This window comes from Dipodomys merriami, unplaced genomic scaffold (assembly GCF_024711535.1).
Source record: "Dipodomys merriami isolate MVZ:Mamm:240054 unplaced genomic scaffold, mDipMer1.0.p SCAF_78, whole genome shotgun sequence".
In the NCBI taxonomy this organism is placed as follows: Eukaryota; Metazoa; Chordata; class Mammalia; order Rodentia; family Heteromyidae; genus Dipodomys; species Dipodomys merriami.
This window is the reverse complement of record NW_027206379.1, coordinates 2,010-20,018: the sequence shown is the minus strand read 5'-3', so window position 1 is coordinate 20,018 and position 18,009 is coordinate 2,010. Positions and strand designations below refer to the sequence as shown.

At 49.6% G+C, this 18,009-nt stretch overlaps 1 protein-coding gene across 2 annotated transcripts; it reads left to right on the top strand.

Annotated features, from left to right (window-relative positions):
- The first annotated feature begins 10,735 nt into the window (after positions 1 to 10,735).
- LOC138818782 (basic leucine zipper transcriptional factor ATF-like 2) lies at positions 10,736 to 17,010 on the top strand. 2 transcript variants are annotated; one of them, XM_070009886.1, is made up of 3 exons: positions 10,736 to 10,927; positions 13,157 to 13,261; positions 15,816 to 17,010. In XM_070009886.1, exons 1-3 carry the CDS (start codon positions 10,889 to 10,891, stop codon positions 16,518 to 16,520), a joined length of 849 nt encoding a protein of 282 aa, XP_069865987.1. In that variant the 5' UTR covers positions 10,736 to 10,888; the 3' UTR covers positions 16,521 to 17,010. The 2 variants fall into 2 exon arrangements, with proteins under 2 accessions (XP_069865987.1, XP_069865986.1); XM_070009885.1 differs by having other exon boundaries at positions 15,813 to 17,010.
- Positions 17,011 to 18,009: the final 999 nt, after the last annotated feature.

Sequence of the window (18,009 nt, the reverse complement as noted above, 5' to 3'; positions counted from 1 at the left end):
TCTCTTTCCACCTTACTTCTCTCAGATAGCTGAAAAAAAAAAAAAAAAGTTTGTATGCAAATATCTCAGGCTGGGAATGTGGCTTAGTGGTAAAGTGTTTACTTAGTATGCATGAAGCCCTGGCTTGTATTCCTCAGTACCATATACACAGAAAAAGCTGGGAGTGGCGCTGTGGTTCAGGTGGTAGAGCGCTAGCCTTGAGCACAGAGAGGCTCAAGGACAGAGCCCAGGCCCTGAGTCCAAGCTCTAGGACTGGCAAAAAAAGAAAGCAAATATCTCAGGGAGGCCCAGCATCACCTCCGTATTTAAACGTGTGCGACACACTTACAATCCCAGCTATTTATGAGGGGGAGGCAGGAGAATCACAAATTTTGAGGCCAGCCTGGGCAAGACAGTAAGAGTCTGGGTGAAAAAAAGGAAGGAAGGCAGGAAGGGAGGAAGGGAGGGAGGGAAGGAGGGAGAAAGGAAGGGAGTGAGGAAGAAAGGAAGAGAGGGAGGAAAGTGGGGAAGGAAACCATTCAACTCACTTTGCCTAAATCCCCCTTTTCCTACTGTTTCTCCCATAGCTTTTACGTTTGTTGCTCCCCCCTCCTCCCCCTGCCCCACTGGGGCCTGAACTCAGGGCCTGGGCCTTGTCTCTTAGATTTTTTTCACTCAAGGCTGGTACTCTACTACTTGAACCATACCTCCTCTTTAGAATTTTTTTTGCTGGTTAATTGGAGATGAGTCTCATGAACTCCTTTACATATATGGAAACTAAGGCTCACAGAGGGTACAAGTCTGTGTGAGGCTTCAAAACCTGGCACTCATGAGCACAGTTCTGAAGCCCCTCTCAGCCTTGTGGATGTTTAGCTTCAGGGGCTTTGCTCTGGCATCTCGGGAGGCCCCATCTTGCACAGTGCACCCCTCAGTCCTTCTGCTGACCTTTGGCAAGTACAAACACTCCTTGTCCTCCTGTGGGAACCTCATGGCCACCTTTATTTCCACTCCAGTCCCCCAAGGCACTGCTGAATCAGTGATGAACAAGGGGAGAAGAACCCAGGTCTGCCAGGCTCTGCTGTCTCCTTACACTTGGCCAACTCCTTCCTCTTACTGTGCCTCAGTTTCCCCAGTTGCAAAACCAGTAGTCTTAGACAGTCTCTGAAGTTCTCTAGCCATGATCACCTGCTTACCTGCCTGGCCAAGAACAGCTCTGTCCCTTGGGCACCATTCGTTTTTTTTTTGGTCAGTCGTGGGGCTTGAACTCTAGGTCTGGGCGCTGTCCCTGAGCTCTTCAGCTCAAAGCTAGCGCTCTATCACTTAAGCCACAGTGACACTTCCAGCCTTTTCGTTTATGTGATGCTGAGGAATTGAACCCAGGGCCTCATACATGCAAGGCAAACGCTTTACCCACATTCCCAGCCTTGGTTCTAGGTCTACCAAAGGCAATCTCTCATGTCTGGGGCTTGGGAGCTTGACTGCTCTGGGCTGGCCCTTCTTTACCTTGAGCTAGCCTAGCCTGCACAATAGCCTCGGTAAAGGCCATCTGTTTTTAAGGGCACTGAGTCAAGAGGGAGAAGGATCAGTCTTTCTGGGCTCATTATTGATCATTGCCATGTATGGCTTTAGTCATCATGACAGCTCTGGCAAAGTGAAGGGCCTGCTATTTTACAGACAAGGCAACTGAGGCCCAGAGAACCAATGACTTGTCCAGAGTCGCACAGCTAACACTTCTTGTGAAAATGGAAGGGACACATCATCATTGCCACATCCTGTAAAGCCCAGGAATACAAGCTGACTCTTCAAAGCGGCTGTTTATTATTTATTCTTCCAGCCCAGGTCAAGTTAACTTCCCAGAAATACATGTATATTAAAGGAATAGCATAGAGTCAGAAACATAGGCTTCAGGGAAAAGCAGACTGCTGGGATCCGAGCCAGCTCCCACTTCCCCTGCCCTGCGCCTCTCACCACTGAGGAATAACCGTGGGGCTGACATCATGGAACCCTGGGTGAAGTCACCCAGTTCCTTAGAGGCCAACTCTACTCTGACGCATGCTCATGATGTCCTGGGCTGAAAGTGAAAGGTATCTTCCGCCCCATAGGCCCTGGGGAGTCATAGCCCCAATCCCCCCCCCCCCCCCCCCGGTCCCCCAGCGTGACCTTCCTTCCTGACTCAGCTGGGACAAAGTAGAAAGAATGCTTGGCCTGATGTCAGAGACACATAGACCAGTCCTTCCAGTCATGGAGGGGGAAGGGAGGGGGCTTGAACTCTGGGCCTGGGTCCTGTTTTTAGCTCAAGGTAAGCACTCTGCCACTTGAGCCATAGCACCACTTCCGGTTTCCTGGTGTTTAATTGGAGATAAGAGTCTCATGGACTTTCCTGCCCAGGCTGGCTTTGAACCTCGATCTCAGATCTTAGCCTCCTGAGTAGGTAGGTTTACAGGTGTGTCAACGGTGCCTGGCTTCCTTGTTTGTTTTGTGCTGGTACTGGGACTTCAAGTCAAGGCCTCTTCTTCTCCCTTAGCTTTTCAGGTGGCCCTACCCAAATAGTTTGGCCACTGTGCTGAGGCTTGCCCAGGTTTGGGAAGGCCTATGCTTGTGCATTTGGTACTTTTGTCCTTCATGTTCAGTCCTCTTTGTCCTTCTTGGTTTAGCCTTGGCCTATGCCATATGTAGGGCTGTTACCTTAACTGTTAGCCATGATTGTTCCAGATGTGGGCCATCTGGAGGTTTTAGAACGGATGCTTGTATCCCAGGGCATTTCCTGCTCATGCCTGCCTGGATGCCAACCATAACATTCCCCCTCGAGAGCTCCAGACCCTGAATTCTTTTAGGGGTATGGACAGCAAGACTGACCTAGTTGCTTTCTGCTGAAGCAGGGAACCTCAGGGTCCAGAGTCAGTCATGGGCTGGGAAGGTGGCTCAGTGGTAGAGTGCTTGCCTTGCATGCCTGAGGCCCTGGGTTCGATTCCTCAGCACCACATAAGCAAAAAGAAAAAAAGGCCGCAAGTGGAGCTGTTGCTCAAGTGGTAGAGCGCTAGCCTTGAGCTGAAGAGCTGAGGGACAGCACCCAGGCCCAGAGTTCAGGCCCCACAACTGGACCCAACAAAACAAAACAAAACAGAGTCTCTCAGTCATGACAAGGGAAAGTTGATTTGGCTCAGTCAGAGACAATGTGGCTTTTCTGTCGTTGGACTTGAAAGAGTATATAGTTTTCAGGCTGGGAAGGTGTCTCCGTGGTAGAGTGCTTGCCTTGCATGCATGAGGCCCTGGGTTCGATTCCTCAGCACCACATAAGCAGAAAAAAGCAGGAAGTGGTGCTATGGCTCAAGTGGTAGAGCGCTAGCCTTGAGGTGAAGAGCTGAGGGAGAGCACCCAGGCCCAGAGTTCAGGCCCCACGACCGACAAAAAAAAAAAAAAAAAAAAGTATAGTTTTCACAAAATGAAGCAGCCATCGTAGCAAAAAGGCATCCTGTAGTCAGTCCCTTTCGCAGATTCAAGTCACACCGAAGTTACCAGGGGAATTTACCATCTCTGTCACTTATGTTCCCATAAATTTCAAATCTTTTCATTGACAGAATAAAAGAAATGTAGCTGAGCACTGGTGGCTCACACCTGTAATCTGGTTCCAGGCCAATCCCAGGCAGGAAAGTCCATGAGATTCCTTATCTCTGATAAACTACACCTCAAAAAAGCTAGTGGGGGGGGGATAGGGGGAAGGGAAAGTAAGAGGGGGAAGGGAAAGTAAGAGAAAAATGAGGGAAGAGGTAATAAGTTTGACAAGAAATGTACTTATTACCTTATTTATGTAACTGTAACCCCTCTATACATGACCTTGACAAAAATAAATTTAAAAATTAAGAAAAGGTAGAGGTGGAGCTGTGGCTCAAGTGGTAGAGTCTCATATAGAGGGGGAAAAAACGGTAAGGAAGCTGGGCACTGGTGGCTCACGCCTGTAATCCTAGCTACTCAGGAGGCTGAGATCTGAGGATCTCAGTTCAAAGACAGCCTGGGTAGGAAAGTCCATGAGACTCTCTCTGTTTCTGTCTCTGTCTCTCTCTGTCTCTGTCTCTGTGTCTCTGTGTCTCTCTGTGTCTCTCTGTCTCTCTCTTTTTTGGTCGGTCATGGGGCTTGACTCTGGGCCTGAGCACTATTCCTCAGCTCTTCAGCTCAAGGTTAGCACTCTACCACTTGAGCCACAGCACTACTTCCAGTTCTCTGAGTGCTTTTTTTTTAAATTGGAGATAAGTGTCTCATGGACTTTTGTGTCCTGGCTGGCTTTGAACTGTGATCTTCAGATCTCAGCCTTCTATGTAGCTAGGATTACATGTCAGAGCCAAAGGCACCTGGCTTGTGAGACTCTTATCTCCAATTAACCACCAGAAAACCAGAAGTGGCACTGTGGCTCAAGTGGTAGAGTGTTAGCCTTGAGCTAAAGAGCTGAAGGAGAGCGCCCAGGCCCTGACAACTGACCCCCCCCCCCAAAAAAAAAAAAGCTCAGGGACAATACCCATGCCCTGAGTTCAAGTTCCAGGACTGCATCCCTCCCCACCCTCCCCCACCCTCCCAAAAAAGTTTAGCAGGTCAATAGAGTGACGGTAAGGAGAGGAAAGAGAAATAGATTCTGTATGGGGAGGTACTAACAGGAAGAAGTTGGGTTAACAAGGAAGATAAAAGAGGATGAAATAAATTGTTGACACATATGAAAATAGAACAACGAAACCTGTTGAAATTTTTTTGGGAAGTGGGGGAAGGTAGACCCGAAAGAAGGAGTGAGGTTGATCAGTATATATTATAGACATGTATGGAAATGTAACAATGAAAAACCCTTCCCAGCTGGAAGTGGTGCTGTGGCTCAAGTGGTAGAGCGCTAGCCTTGAGCTGAAGAGCTGAGGGACAGCACCCAGGCCCAGAGTTCAGGCCCCACGACTGGACCCAAAGGAAAAAAAAAAAAAAAGAAAAACCTTTCTCTCTATACTTGAGGTAAGCTAATTAAAATAAAATACCTATGTTATTAAAGGAAAAAAGTTCAGATGTCTATGTGACTTATTGCTTACCAGTGTTCTAAGCCTTTTTATACTTATTATTTTATATACAATTTTTGTTATCTCCATTTAACAGAGGAATCATAAAGATTATTTTAAGTGATTTGGCCAAGAATAAATTCCAAAACCTGAGATAGAGCCTGCCCATCTTTTTTTTTTTTTTTTTTTTTTTTTTTGGTTGGTGGTAGGGCTTAGAACTCTGGGCCTGGGCGCTGTCCCTCAGCTCTTCAGCTCAAGACTAGCGCTCTACCACTTGCGCCACAGCACCACTTCCAGTTTTCTGGTGGTTAGTTGGAGATAAGAGTCTCATTTAGAGCCAGCCCAGTGCCTGTGGCTCAAGCCTCTAATCCTAGCTACTCAGGAGGTTGAGATCTGAGGATCACCATTGAAAGCCAGCCCGGGCAGGGAAAATCTGTGAGACTCTTATCTCCAATAAACCACTAGAAAACCGAAAGTGGTGCTGCTGCTGACAAAAAAAAAAAGAGTCTCCAGGACTTTCTTGCCCGGGCTGGCTTTCAACTTCCATCCTCAGATCTCAGCCTCTTGAGTAGCTAGGATTACAGGTGTGAGCCACCGACGCCTGGCTGAGCCTGCCCATTTTTTAATGGCTGTCTCAAAGAGCTCCTGCTCGGGAAAGCCTTCTTTGACCTCTCCAATAGGAAGTGACCTGTCCAGCAGAAAGGCTCAACAGGTGTGTGCTCATGTAAACTCCTAGCTGAGGCTTAACTCCTAGCTGACCCACACATACTTTGTCCCACTAGAGCCACCTGGCCCCTTCTGCTTCCCTCAGGTGACTTGAAGGAGGTCTGGCCTAACATGAGGGATGAGGAAGTAGGGAGGACCTACACTCCTGGGCAGCTGGAGACCCCAGGAGGTGTGAGAAGAGCAAGGATCAGAAGTAATTAGGTTTAGATGAGGTCTTGAGATCATGATGGAATTAGACCTCCCCACCCTTTTTTGTCAGTACTAAGGTTTGAATTCAGGGACTTGTGCTGTTAGGGAGCACGCTACCATTTGAGCCTGAGCCATACCTCCAGCCCTTTTTTATTTAGGTATTTTTTCTGATAAGGCCTGTCATTTTTTTTTTTTGCCCAAAGTCAATCATAAGCCATATTATAGCTATCCAGGCCTCCTGTATAGTTAGTAGAAGTGGCCACCAAACTCAACTTGTTGGAGAGGGGGGGTCTCACTAACTCTTGCCTAGACTGGCCTTGAACCATGACCCTCCTGATCTCTGCCTCCCAATTACCTGGGTTCATAGGTGTGTGCCTCCACATCCAGCAGGGTTAGTGTCAAAGAGCAAGCAGAGGGGGCTGGGAAGGTGGCTCAGTGGTAGAGTGCTTGCCTTGCATGAGGCCCTGAGTTCGATTCCTCAGCACCATATAAACAGAAAAAGCCAGAAGTGGCGCTGTGGCTTACTGAGGGACAGCGTCCAGGCCCAGAGTTCAAGCCCCACAACTGACAAAAAAAAAAAAAAAGCAGCAGAACTTTGTGTGCCACCACAGAATCTGCCAGCACCTTGACCTTAGACTCCCAGCTTCCAATACTGTGAGAAATAAATGTAGTTTGAGCCTCCTGCCCTATCTGAGGGAAGGCTCCGACTTGGTGACTCTGCCAGCCAGGAGGTCAAGCACCCTGGAGAGAAGCTTTGCATAGGCATTCAAGGTTCAACCTTATCACCCTTAGAATCCCTCTTTGCCTGTCCCTCCCTCTCCAAGCCATCTCCTCTGGGAGAGCAAGCCATAAACGCTGCCTCTGCTTTTCCTCCAGGGCTGGGGCCTGGCTGGCTGGCTTTGAAGCCATACCTGCTGCTTGTCTATCCTCTAGCAGAAGCCAGGGCCTGGGAGTCTGCGTATGCGACTATAAGCTGGGGAGAGGGGGTGGGTATCTGTGCTCTAGGTAGCCACACAGGTATTTTAGGGGTTACATCACACACAGCCTGCTCCAGATCCATTCCCTATGGAGCTCATGGACTACTAATGAGCCCCTCAGGTGTTTGTTTCAGGTAAGACTCTACCCCTGCCCTCTTGGTTTCTGAGAAACAAAAACAATTCAGAGAAATGGCAGCCTTACTGCCTGGGGTGCCCCAATCTGTCTCAACCCCCTTCGAAGCAAGGCAGCAGGACCCAGATATTGGGCCCAGTCCTGCCCACCTATCCAGCATTTCTCATTATGAGATGGCATTCAATGATTTAGAATCTAGAATATGTCTCCATAAATCTCCGGAGGAGGAATGTATCTAGCAGGACAGGACTTTACAATATTGGAAAAACTTTCATCTCACCTCATTCCTTCCTTTCTTCAAAACAACAGAACTATAATAGGTTTGTTTTCTCCATCATCCCCAGTGAACATATCAGGTGATAAACCTGATGAGCAGCATACCAGCACTCAGAGTGAAGTCTTCCAATGCTAAAGCTACCCAGGCTAGTTTTAGACTTAGTTAAAGAGAGGGTATAAGCCGGGCGCTGGTGGCTCACGCCTGTAATCCTAGCTACTCAGGAGGCTGAGATCTGAGAATCTCGGTTCAAAGCCAGCCTGGGCAGGAGAGACCGTGAGACTCAGATCTCCAATAAACCACCAGAAAACCGGAAGTGGCGCTGTAGCTCAAGTGGTAGAGCGCTTGCCTTGAGCTGAAGAGCTGAGGGACAGCGCCCAGGCCCAGAGTTCAAGCCCTATGGCCTACCAAAAAAAAAAAAAAAAAGAGAGAGGGTATAAAATTACTTACTATGTCTCTGTTCATGGCAGACATCACTAATCAATCACAGCATGGCAGACACTACCAATCATTGCAAGATTTTTTTCTAATCTGCTCACAGGCAGCTGAAAATTCAGCACATCCACTCCAGACCACTCATCAGTAATTGTCATATCCACAGCACTTGCCATCCTAGTAGTCTTATCAGCCTTGAGCCCTCAGACTCAGGCACAACCCCAAGATGCTCACCAGACCATAGGATCCTACATATAGCATACTTGTTGTGGACAGTGGTTACTGGCTCCTCTGTCCCTAACAGATATTCTGTCCAAACAAGGTCTTACTTCCAAAGATCATGACCATGGAAGTTTACCTGGAGCTTTAGGCTTTGCTAGTTGAGATTTGATTTTGTTTGTTTTGGCGGTACTGAGCTCAAATCTCAGGGCCTCATATTCCCTTGGTGCTCCCTCACTTTAGCCACAGACTCTAGCCAGGATTTAAAAAAAATTTTTTTGGTGGGTCATGGGGCTTGAACTCTGGGCCTGAGTGCTGTCCCTCAGCTCTTCAGCTCAATGCTAGCACTCTATTACTTGAGCCACAGCACCACTTTTGGTTTTCTGAGTGGTTTATTGGAGATTAGAGTCTCATGGACTTTTCCTGCCCAGGCTGGCTTTGAAGCACAATTCTCAGATTTTAGCCTCCTGAGTGGCTAGGATTACAGGTGTGAGCCACCAGCGCCTGGCTCTATGCTTATTTTTAGAGATGGATTCTTGAAGATTTTTCTGTTCAAATTGACTTCGAACTGCCATTCTCCAGATCTCAGTCTCTTAAAGTAGCTAAGTTTATAGGAGTGAGCCACTGGTGCATGGGTACAAAGATTTTTTTTTTTAATTGTTAATGTTAATTTAGGATTGTAGACGTGAGCCTCCAGAGCCAGGTCATTGTTCTATTTTCATAGTTGCAAACAACCTATTTCCTTCATCATATGTATTCATCTTCCTTCGTCCCCACTATCTTTTTTTTTGGGGGGGGGTCGGTCATGGGGCCTGAACTCTGGGCCTGGGCACTGTCCCTGAGCGCTTTAGCTCAAGGCTAGTGCTCTACCATTTGAGCCACAGCACCACTTCCACTTCTTTCTGCTTATGTGGTGCTTAGTAATCGAACCCAGGGCTTCATGCATGCAAGGCAAGCACTCTACTACTGAGCCACCTTCCTAGGCCCTCGTCCTCCCTATCCTAACCCTCTCCCGCTAGTGTTCATTCCCCAACAAAGCCCGTTTCTCTTTCCCCACCTCCATTCCCCTACTGGCCAACAGCTCTCATTTAGGTTCTTTATGCTGTTTGTGTATATACTGCAATATATTTAAAAGTGATTCACTATCTTTCTCAAAGAAGTCCCCAGGCCTCTCAACCCACCTTTCATGATTCAACCCACATCCATGACTCTCAATTTTATTTCTTATTCCCTTCCATGCACACTTTTATACTTTATTACCTATTTACATATTGATATCAAACTTTACAGAATCTTATTTACAAATTTTTATTTTTTTGTTGGTTGTGGGGCTTGAACTCAGGGCCTGAGTGCTGTCCCTAAGCTCTTTTTGCTTAAGGCTAACACTCTACTGCTTTGAGCCACAGTTCCACTTCTGGCTTTCAGAAGATTAATTGGAGATAAGAATCTTGCAGACTTTTTCCTAACCAGCTGGCTTTGAACAGTGATCCTCAAATCTCAGCCTCCTGAGTAGCTAGGATTATAGGCATGAGCCACCAATGCCCAGCTCAGAATCTTAATCATGTTGTTCAGCGGTTTTTTTTGTTTTGTTTTTTTTTGGGTCCAGTCGTGGGGCCTGAACTCTGGGCCTGGGCGCTGTCTCTCAGCTCTTCAGCTCAAGGCTAGTGCTCTACCCTTTGAGCCACAGCGCCACTTCCGGCTTTTTTCTTTTTTCTTATGTGGTGCTGAGGAATCGAACCCAGGGCCTCAGGCATGCAAGGCAAGTACTCTACCACTGAGCCACCTTCCCAGCCCCTGTTCAGGGTTTTTGTTTGTTTGTTTGTGCTGGTACTCGGGCTTGAACTCAAGCCTTCCTGCTCTTCTCACTTGGCCTTTTTCCTCAAGGCTTGAGCCACAGCTCCACTTCCAGCTTTTGGTGGTTAATTGGAGATAAAAGTTTTATAGTCTGGGTTGGTTTTGAACCATAATCCTCAGTTTTAGGTCCAGAGTAGCTAGGATTACAGGCATGAGCGACTGGCTCCTGTCTATATTGTTCAGATCTCATGGCAGTTGCTATTATATAACTGGGTGCTCCGGCCTTTTAGGCATGATTATAAGCTTAGTTTCATCTCCTACCATTATGATTGAGACATTTCTTTGCAGACCTTGCACTGGCATGGTTCATGCAACTCACCTGCCTTCATTCATTATATTTTTGTCACAAAATGATTTCCACCCTCTCCTTACAGATTTGGAACCAAAACTACAGCAAGGGTGAGTTTACCTACTCAGGTCACATGACTGGGAAGCCGGTCTCTCCATGTTGTGTGGTATTTTACCCATCTGGTAAAACTAAAACTTCTGAGGGCCTTATAAGGTTTAGGACGGTTGCATTGTTTCACTCAGATCCAACTTAAGCCTGGGAATCTGTATCATTCCTCCCATACCCTTTACTGATGAGGAAACGAAGGCCCAGAGAAGGTGAATCATCTTCTCCAAGCTGCACAGCTTCAATGAAGATTGTAAACCTGGGCTTTCCCCCAGAAAACAGGGGCTCCCCACAACCCCACATCAGCTCTGGGACCCCACTGGTTCCTCCTCTTGGCTCTGTCCCTGGCAGCCTGAAGGTCCTTCTTCCCTAGAGCACCACCTGACACCTGGCCTTCCATGCCCCTCTACTCCGCCCTCACCTGGCCTCCTCCCAGAGAAGGGGCCCCACCGGAAGGCCAGTGCATGTTAGGAAGTCCCAGCCACGTGAGCAAGCCTGAGCCAGGGATTCTGAGCAGCCGGTGGCTTTAGAAGAAACTGAAACTGGACTTGCAGGAGGGGGGGAGGGGGGGAGTGGTCACTGAGGACTTAAAGAGGCACCACTTCCTCAGCGGCCCCCAGAGGGCACCGGGAGGTCGCAGATGCTGGTGGGGACCTCGGGGCCTCTGCCACTCCTGCCAGAGCTATGCACCTCTGTGGCCAGGATGTGCTGCTGTCTGGGACAGTGAGTATCGGGACCAGGAATGGGGGAGAAGGGGAATAAGCTGAGGTTCCCTCCCAGGGTCTGGACAATGGGGGATGGGAGGGAGAGGGATACAGCCAGAGTTCTAGTCCCACTTCCGCACACACACAGGGTGCATCCTCCTCTTTCCTGGATCTCAATTTGTATGTCCGTGCACTGGTATTGGGGCTGGAACTCAGGCCCTGAGCACGGTCACTTAGTTTTTTGTTTTTGCTCAAGGTTGGTGCTGTACCACTTGAACCACAGCTCCACTTGCAGCTTTTTGGTGGTAAATTGGAGATGAGTCATCAGACTCACTTGCCTGGCTGGCTTAGAACATGGATCCTGAGATCTGTCTCCTGAAGAATTAGGATTACAGGTGTGAGTCTGCAGTGCCTGGCTGGCTGGTTCCTCTCCTGAAGAGCTGGGGGCATTGGGATGACACCTCCCTAGCTCTCATATTACAGACCAGATTTGAGTTTAGAACTGGCTCCCTGCCACCTCCCGTTCACAAGCTCATCCCTCACTGTCTTCCCTCCCCAAGTCTCTTCTTCCCTCCCCAAGTCTCCCCAGCTGTGGTTTCTCCCCCTCCTTTCCCCAGCCTCTGATCTTGTGACTCTCCAGAGTCCAAAATGAACCTGCTGTGCTCAGGAGCCCCTGGGAGGACAGGGCCCGGGGTAGCTGTGAACCGGGGACATCCAGATCCAGAGTCCCTGGGCAGGGTCACCAGGACCTTATACCTATCACACTTCCGCAGGGGGGCGGCAAGCTAACTCTCCCCTCTTGCCCTCGTTTTCCAGAGCTCTGTGCATTTGGATGAGATGTTTCATCTAGGTTTCATGGTTCCCAGGTTTGGGGGGGAGGGCGGGTGACACCATTGTTAACCTTGGGGTCCACTCTTCTGTCTTTGCCTATGGCTACAGGCCCACTGTAGTGTGAGCATGTGGACAGGGAGTTTTGTCTGGTTTATTGGCTGCTGTGTCCTATCTGAGGCTCTGGCACATAGTAGTAGGTGGTCAACAGATGTTTGTTGAGCAAGTGAACATCTGTTTCAGACCCAAGCTGGGCATTGGCACATGGAACTGAGTCAGCCCTGGCCCTGCCCTCACCGAGCCATCCGGTAGGGAACCTCAGCACCTGGTCTGTGGAAACCATAGCAGTTGGCATAACAGCGCTGACCTTTGCCATTCCTCGCTGGCACAAGGCCACCTGTGCCAGATTCTCTCCTCCATTCTTGGCGAAAAGAAGGTCCCCTGTGCCTTTAGGTACAGGTGAGGTAACTGGGCTTAGAGACACGAGTGCCTAATCCAGAGAGACTTGGCCTGTTTGAAGCCCTTTCTGTCTGGGCTTAAATTTCAGGTTTCTAGCCAGGTGCCAGTAGCACACTCCTGTAATCCTAGCTACTCAGGAGGCTGAGATCTGAGGATTGCAGTTCAAACCCAGCCTGGGCAGATAAATCAGTGACACTTTTTTTTTTCTTTTCTTTTCTTTTTTTTGGGGGGGTGTCTGGTTGTGGGGCCTGAACTCTGGGCCTGGGCGCTGTCCCTCAGCTCTTCAGCTCAAGGCTAGTACTCTACCACTTGAGCCACAGCGCCACTTCCAGCTTTTTTATTTTTGCTTATGTGGTGCTGAGGAATCAAACCCAGGGCAAGGCAAGCGCTCTACCACTACCACTGAGCCACCTTTCCAGCCCACTCAGTGACACTCTTATCGCCAATAAACTACTCAGAAAAATACAGAAGTGGTGTTATGGTTCAAGTGGTAGAGTGCTAGCCTAAGAGCCAAAGAAGCTCAGGGACAGTGCCCAGGTCCTGAGTTCAAGCCCCAGGACCGGCATAAAAATAATAAAAACGAGGGGCTGGGAAGTTGGCTCAGTGGTAGAGCGCTTGCCTTGCATGCCTGAGGCCCTGGGTTCGATTCCTCAGCACCACATAAGCAAAAAGAAAAAAGCCGGAAGTGGCGCTATGGCTCAAGTGGTAGAGCGCTAGCCTTGAGCTGAAGAGCTGAGGGATAGCACTCAGGCCCAGAGTTCAGGCCCCACGACTGGACCCAAAAAAAAAAACAAAAAAAAAAAAACCGAAAATCTAGGCTGCCTCACCTCCCAGTTGAGCTGTGAGCAGCACACTGGATAGGACCGGCATTACAAGGACGTACCTGTGCTTTAGGTGCCGAGGGAGAGAGAGGCGTTCAGGTCCCTGCCAGGACCCTAGAGCCTTCTTTTATGCCTAGCAGAACCAGGTGGAGTGTCAGAGGCAGCTGAAGAAGAAACAGAAGAACCGGGTGGCCGCCCAGCGCAGCCGGCAGAAGCACACGGACAAGGCAGATGCCCTGCACGAGGTGGGGATGCCCTCTGTCTTAGTCTGTCTTCTGTTTCTGTAACACAGCAGCATAGACTGGGTTAACTTATCAAGAAAGGAGTTGTATTTAGCTCCTGGTTCTAGAGGCTGGGAAATCCTGACAGGAACATGGTGCCAGCATTTGCCCAGCCTGCATCTGGGGAAGGCCTCATGGATGTCACCTTACTCCACAGCAAACTGTTAAATCTCCTCTTTGCTTGGCACTGTTCTATTCTAGGCAATGGGAAGCTCTGGGGCCATATGCCATCTGCTCAGACCACCACGCAAAGCCATAGATGGGCTTCAACACAGACAGCTCAGCATTTGGTGGATCAAGGTGCCCCTTGGTTTTCTTCCTGCTAAGGGCTCCCAGCCTGGCTTATAAGTGGCCATCTTGGTGATTACTTGTGACCTCTCTATAGGTGTGACAGGAGAGTGACCCTTCTCCCTTTCTCTGCTAATAAGGCCACCAGCCCTATCAGATTAGACCCTTACCCTTTTGACCTCATTTAATCTAAATTACTTCCTAAAAGTCTTATCTTTACAGTCAGTTGGGAGTTGTGGCTTCCACAGATGAGGTGTTTTTTTTTTTTTTTTTTTCTTTTCCTTTTGTGCCAGTCCAGGGACTTGAACTCAAGGCCTAGGCACTGTCTCTGGGCTTTTGTGCTCAAGTTTAGCAATCTACCACTTGAGCCACAGCTCCACTTCTGCCATTTTTTGTGCTTAATTGGAGATAAGCGTGCTGGCTTTGAACCAGAATTCTCATACCCAGCCTCCTGAGTAGCTAGGATTACAGGTGTGGGCCACGTGTGCTCAGCTGAGGTTTAGAAACATCCATTCCACAAGCAGAAACCAGTCTGACAGTGAGGCCACTGAACCTGGAGTCCTTGGCCTCAGCCACATTCTTATGCAATAGGCCCCTGCCTTCAACTTCTCCTTTAAAGTGTCACACATAGGGAACCAAGGATGATGTTTCCAGTTATTCATCCTAGGGTCTGTGGAATGAAATTTGTGTGTGTGTGTGTGTGTGTGTGTGTGTGTGTGTGTGTGTGTGTGTGTGTGTGTGTGTGTGTACATGGGCGCACACAAGTTAGTACTGGGGCTGGTACTCAGCCTGGGCACTATCTCTTAGCTTTTATTTTTGGCTAAGATTGGTGCTCTACCACTTGAGCCACAGCTCTACTTGTGGCTTTTTGGTGGTTAATTGGCAATTAGAGCCTCATGGATTTTCCGGCCAGGTCTAGCTTTAAACTGCAGTCCTCAGATCTCAGCCTCCTGAATAGCTAGGATTAGACAGACATCATCCCCTAGCTCAAGAGAAATCTCTCTTCATTTCTATCCTTGTTGCCACTATATATGTGTACATGGTCATTGAGAGGCCCACCTTGATGGATCTCCACAAAACTGGTGTTCCTCAGAACAGCATGTAGGAAAAGCTATGTTTTACCCAGTAAAACCCACCCATGCTGCCAACCTGAGAAGCAGTGTCCTCAGTCCCCCCCACACGGTGCTCTGGAAGCGCTGGGGGCTTCTAGGCCAGGTTAGAGGGGCCTGGCAATGGCATTAAGCAGATTCGAGGTGTCTAGGACACAATAACATTGCATTTGCCACAGGAAGGCCACCTCAGGACTGGCACAGGGCAAGGTAGGAAGCATCAGAAGAGACAGAAATTGCGTAGCAGATGCAAATTCCAATTGAATGACAGGAATTCAAGGGAACACGACAGAGCTGGCAGCTTGCCCTGGAACTGCCATGCTGGCCTTGAACCCCTGGACAGGGATTATGGATTCTGAGCATCTCAAAAACCTTCAGATGGGGGCTGGGAAGGTGGCTCAGTGGTAGAGCGCTTGCCTTGCATGCATGAGGCCCTGGGTTCGATTCCTCAGCACCACATAAGCAAAAAGAAAAAAAAAAGCTGGAAGTGGCATTGTGGCTCAAGTGGTAGAGCGCTAGCCTTGAGCTGAAGAGCTGAGGGACAGCACCCAGGCCCAGAGTTCAAGCCCCACGACCGGACCCAAAAAAAAAAAAAAAAACAACACCTTCAGATGTTTCAGCCCATAGTTAATGGCCATTACTGAATGGCTTCTCCAGGCCAAGAGAATTCCTCAGGTGAGAAATAGTGGTAGCACCTGTATTGGGCAGGTCTGAGTCCTATGAGGACGCAGGATGAGAACTTGGCACAGGTGACTCACACCTGTAATCCTCACTATTCAGGAGGCTGAGATCTGAGGATCATGGTTCAATGCAGCCCTGGCAGAAAAGTCTGTAAGACTCTTACCTACACTTAACCAGCCACAGGCTGGAAGTCATGCACACACATACATGAACACATGCACGCACATACACATGTGCATGCATACCACTAAAAACAAAGAATTGGTGGATAATGGTGGACAGATGGTCAGAGTATGGGCAAGGGGCTCCATCCTGCACATGCAAAAGGTAGTGGTGTCTTTTCTCAGCAATACAGACTCTGGAGTGGCACAGGGTGTGTGCTGGCCATGACCAGGCTGACATCCCCTCCCTGTCCATCTGTTCCCCCGCCCCCCCAGCAGCATGAGTCCTTGGAGAAACACAACCACGCCCTGCGGAAGGAGATCCACACCCTGCAGGCAGAGCTGACCTGGTGGAGCCGGACCTTGCACTTCCATGAGCGCCAGTGCCCCCTGAAATGTGCCTCCACCCCAACTCCACTGCTTACCACCTGCTGGGGCCAGGCTGAGCAACTCCAGGGACAGTCTGCCCCTGAGAGACAACATGGCTGCCAGGAGAAGCCAGGTTCCTCTCCTTTAGCCCAGCATCTGTGTTCAAATCCACTAGACCAGCATCTGTGTTCAAATCCACAGGGTCAGGATTCTCCTGGCCTCCTCCCATCCCCACCACCACAGCCCTCATTATCTCCTGGCCCACCTATAGTGACTTTTTCTCCTGCCCAGCTGTCTCCCAGCCCTGTCCTGTCTGCTTTGCCTACTGGTTCCAACTTCCTTGTGTACTGTCCTAAGCTCAGTGCCCGCCTGCCCAGTCCCCCGGCCCAGCCTGCCTCTCCACAGCTCCTTGGGCTGGAGCACCCTATCAAAGGAAGGCCTGAGTCTTCGGCACACATCCCAACGGTGGCTTTGGGGCCCACGTGTCCACAGAGCCAGGTACACAAGCCCGAGCTCCCGCTCTCTGGAGCAGATGGCCAAAGGCTGGAGGAGGATCCTGACCTCCACCCTCTCCTGGCCTTCCCACTGCTCTCCTCTGCTCAAGTTCAATTCTAGCCCATTTGCCCCAGCAGGGCTGCCCCTTCCTGGGACTCAGGAAACAACAGCCTCAGCACCAGGCTGTTCCTCTATTTCTCCTGGAGGCCACCCTTCTTAGTCGACCAGTTGGTTCAGGATTTTACCATGGAGAAATAGCTGTCACTCCTGTGGCCAGTAATCTCCATTATTTTATTTCACCACCACAGCCATCCATAAAAGTCAAGGTTACCACTCCAGTTTCTCAGATAATAGGACCAGAGAGATAAAGTGACATGGATAAAATCACATAGACTTTAAAATTATTATTATTATTTTGGTCCAGTCATGGGGCCTGAACTCTGGGCCTGGGCGCTGTCCCTTAGCTCTTCAGCTCAAGGCTAGTGCTCTACCACTTGAGCCACAGCGCCACTACCGGCTTTTTTTTTTCTGCTTATGTGGTGCTGAGGAATTGAACCCAGGGCCTCATGCATGCAAGGCAAGCACTCTACCACTGAGCCACCTTCCCAGCCCTGTCTTTATCATTAAAAAAAATTTTTTTTCCCATGCAGACTTTCTTGGAGCCATTTGTTCTTTTCTTTGTCTCCTGGTGGGATCTTGGACCAGGTGCCCAAGGAACTCAAGTCCTAGAAACCTAAGGCAATCAAGAGGTTTATTGCTGGGAGCAGCTGGGGATCTCCACTGTGCCTGGTCATTCCCTGGGTGTGAGAAACCTGGCTGCAGCTGGGGACATTGCAAAGTCCAGGTCTAGGTGAGGAGAGGCTGCAGAGAGGTCTGGGAGTTGCTCCCACTTCCCACAGCAGTGTTTCCAGCAGCAAGAAACAAGCTGGGGCTGGGCGAAGGTGGCTCATGCCTGTAATCCTAGCTACTCAGGAGGCTGAGATCTGAGGATTGAGTTCAAAGCCAGCCCGGGCAGGAAAGAAATGCAATAAGCTGGGGGTTGGAGTTAGGAGGAGTTAGGCCTGGGTCAGGCCGCTCTGCATTTCCACACCAATCTCTAGGCGATTGTCTGCTGGCTCCCTGCCTCTTTCCCAACAAGCCTGGCCAGTGGACCTCAGTGCCATCCTCCTCCAGGACCAAGGCGGGGAGAGAATGGGAGAAGGGGCAGCTGCCAGGGTTGGACTCAAACTTGGCGGCCTGCGGCCTGTGGCTTCCCAGGCAGCAGTCCAACTTTAGGCAACCCCAGACACTCAATATCTGTGGAGACCCTGGAGCAGCTCCCTGAGCACCCTTGAGTCTGGTCTGATGGCAGCTGGCAGATCAGGGACTTATGCACAGATGGGGCTACACTGGGGTATCTGCTCTGATATGGGGCTTCACTCATACTCCAGGGGAGCCCTCAGGGGAGGGGTCTTGAGAGTAGCAGCCCCAGTTCTTCATCCAGGTTTTTTTGTTTGTTGTTTTGTCAGTCATGGGGCTTGAACTCTGGGCCTGGGCACTGTCCCCCAGCTCTTCAGCTCAAGGTGAGAGCTCTATCGCTTGAGCCACAGCACCACTTCTGGTTTTCTAG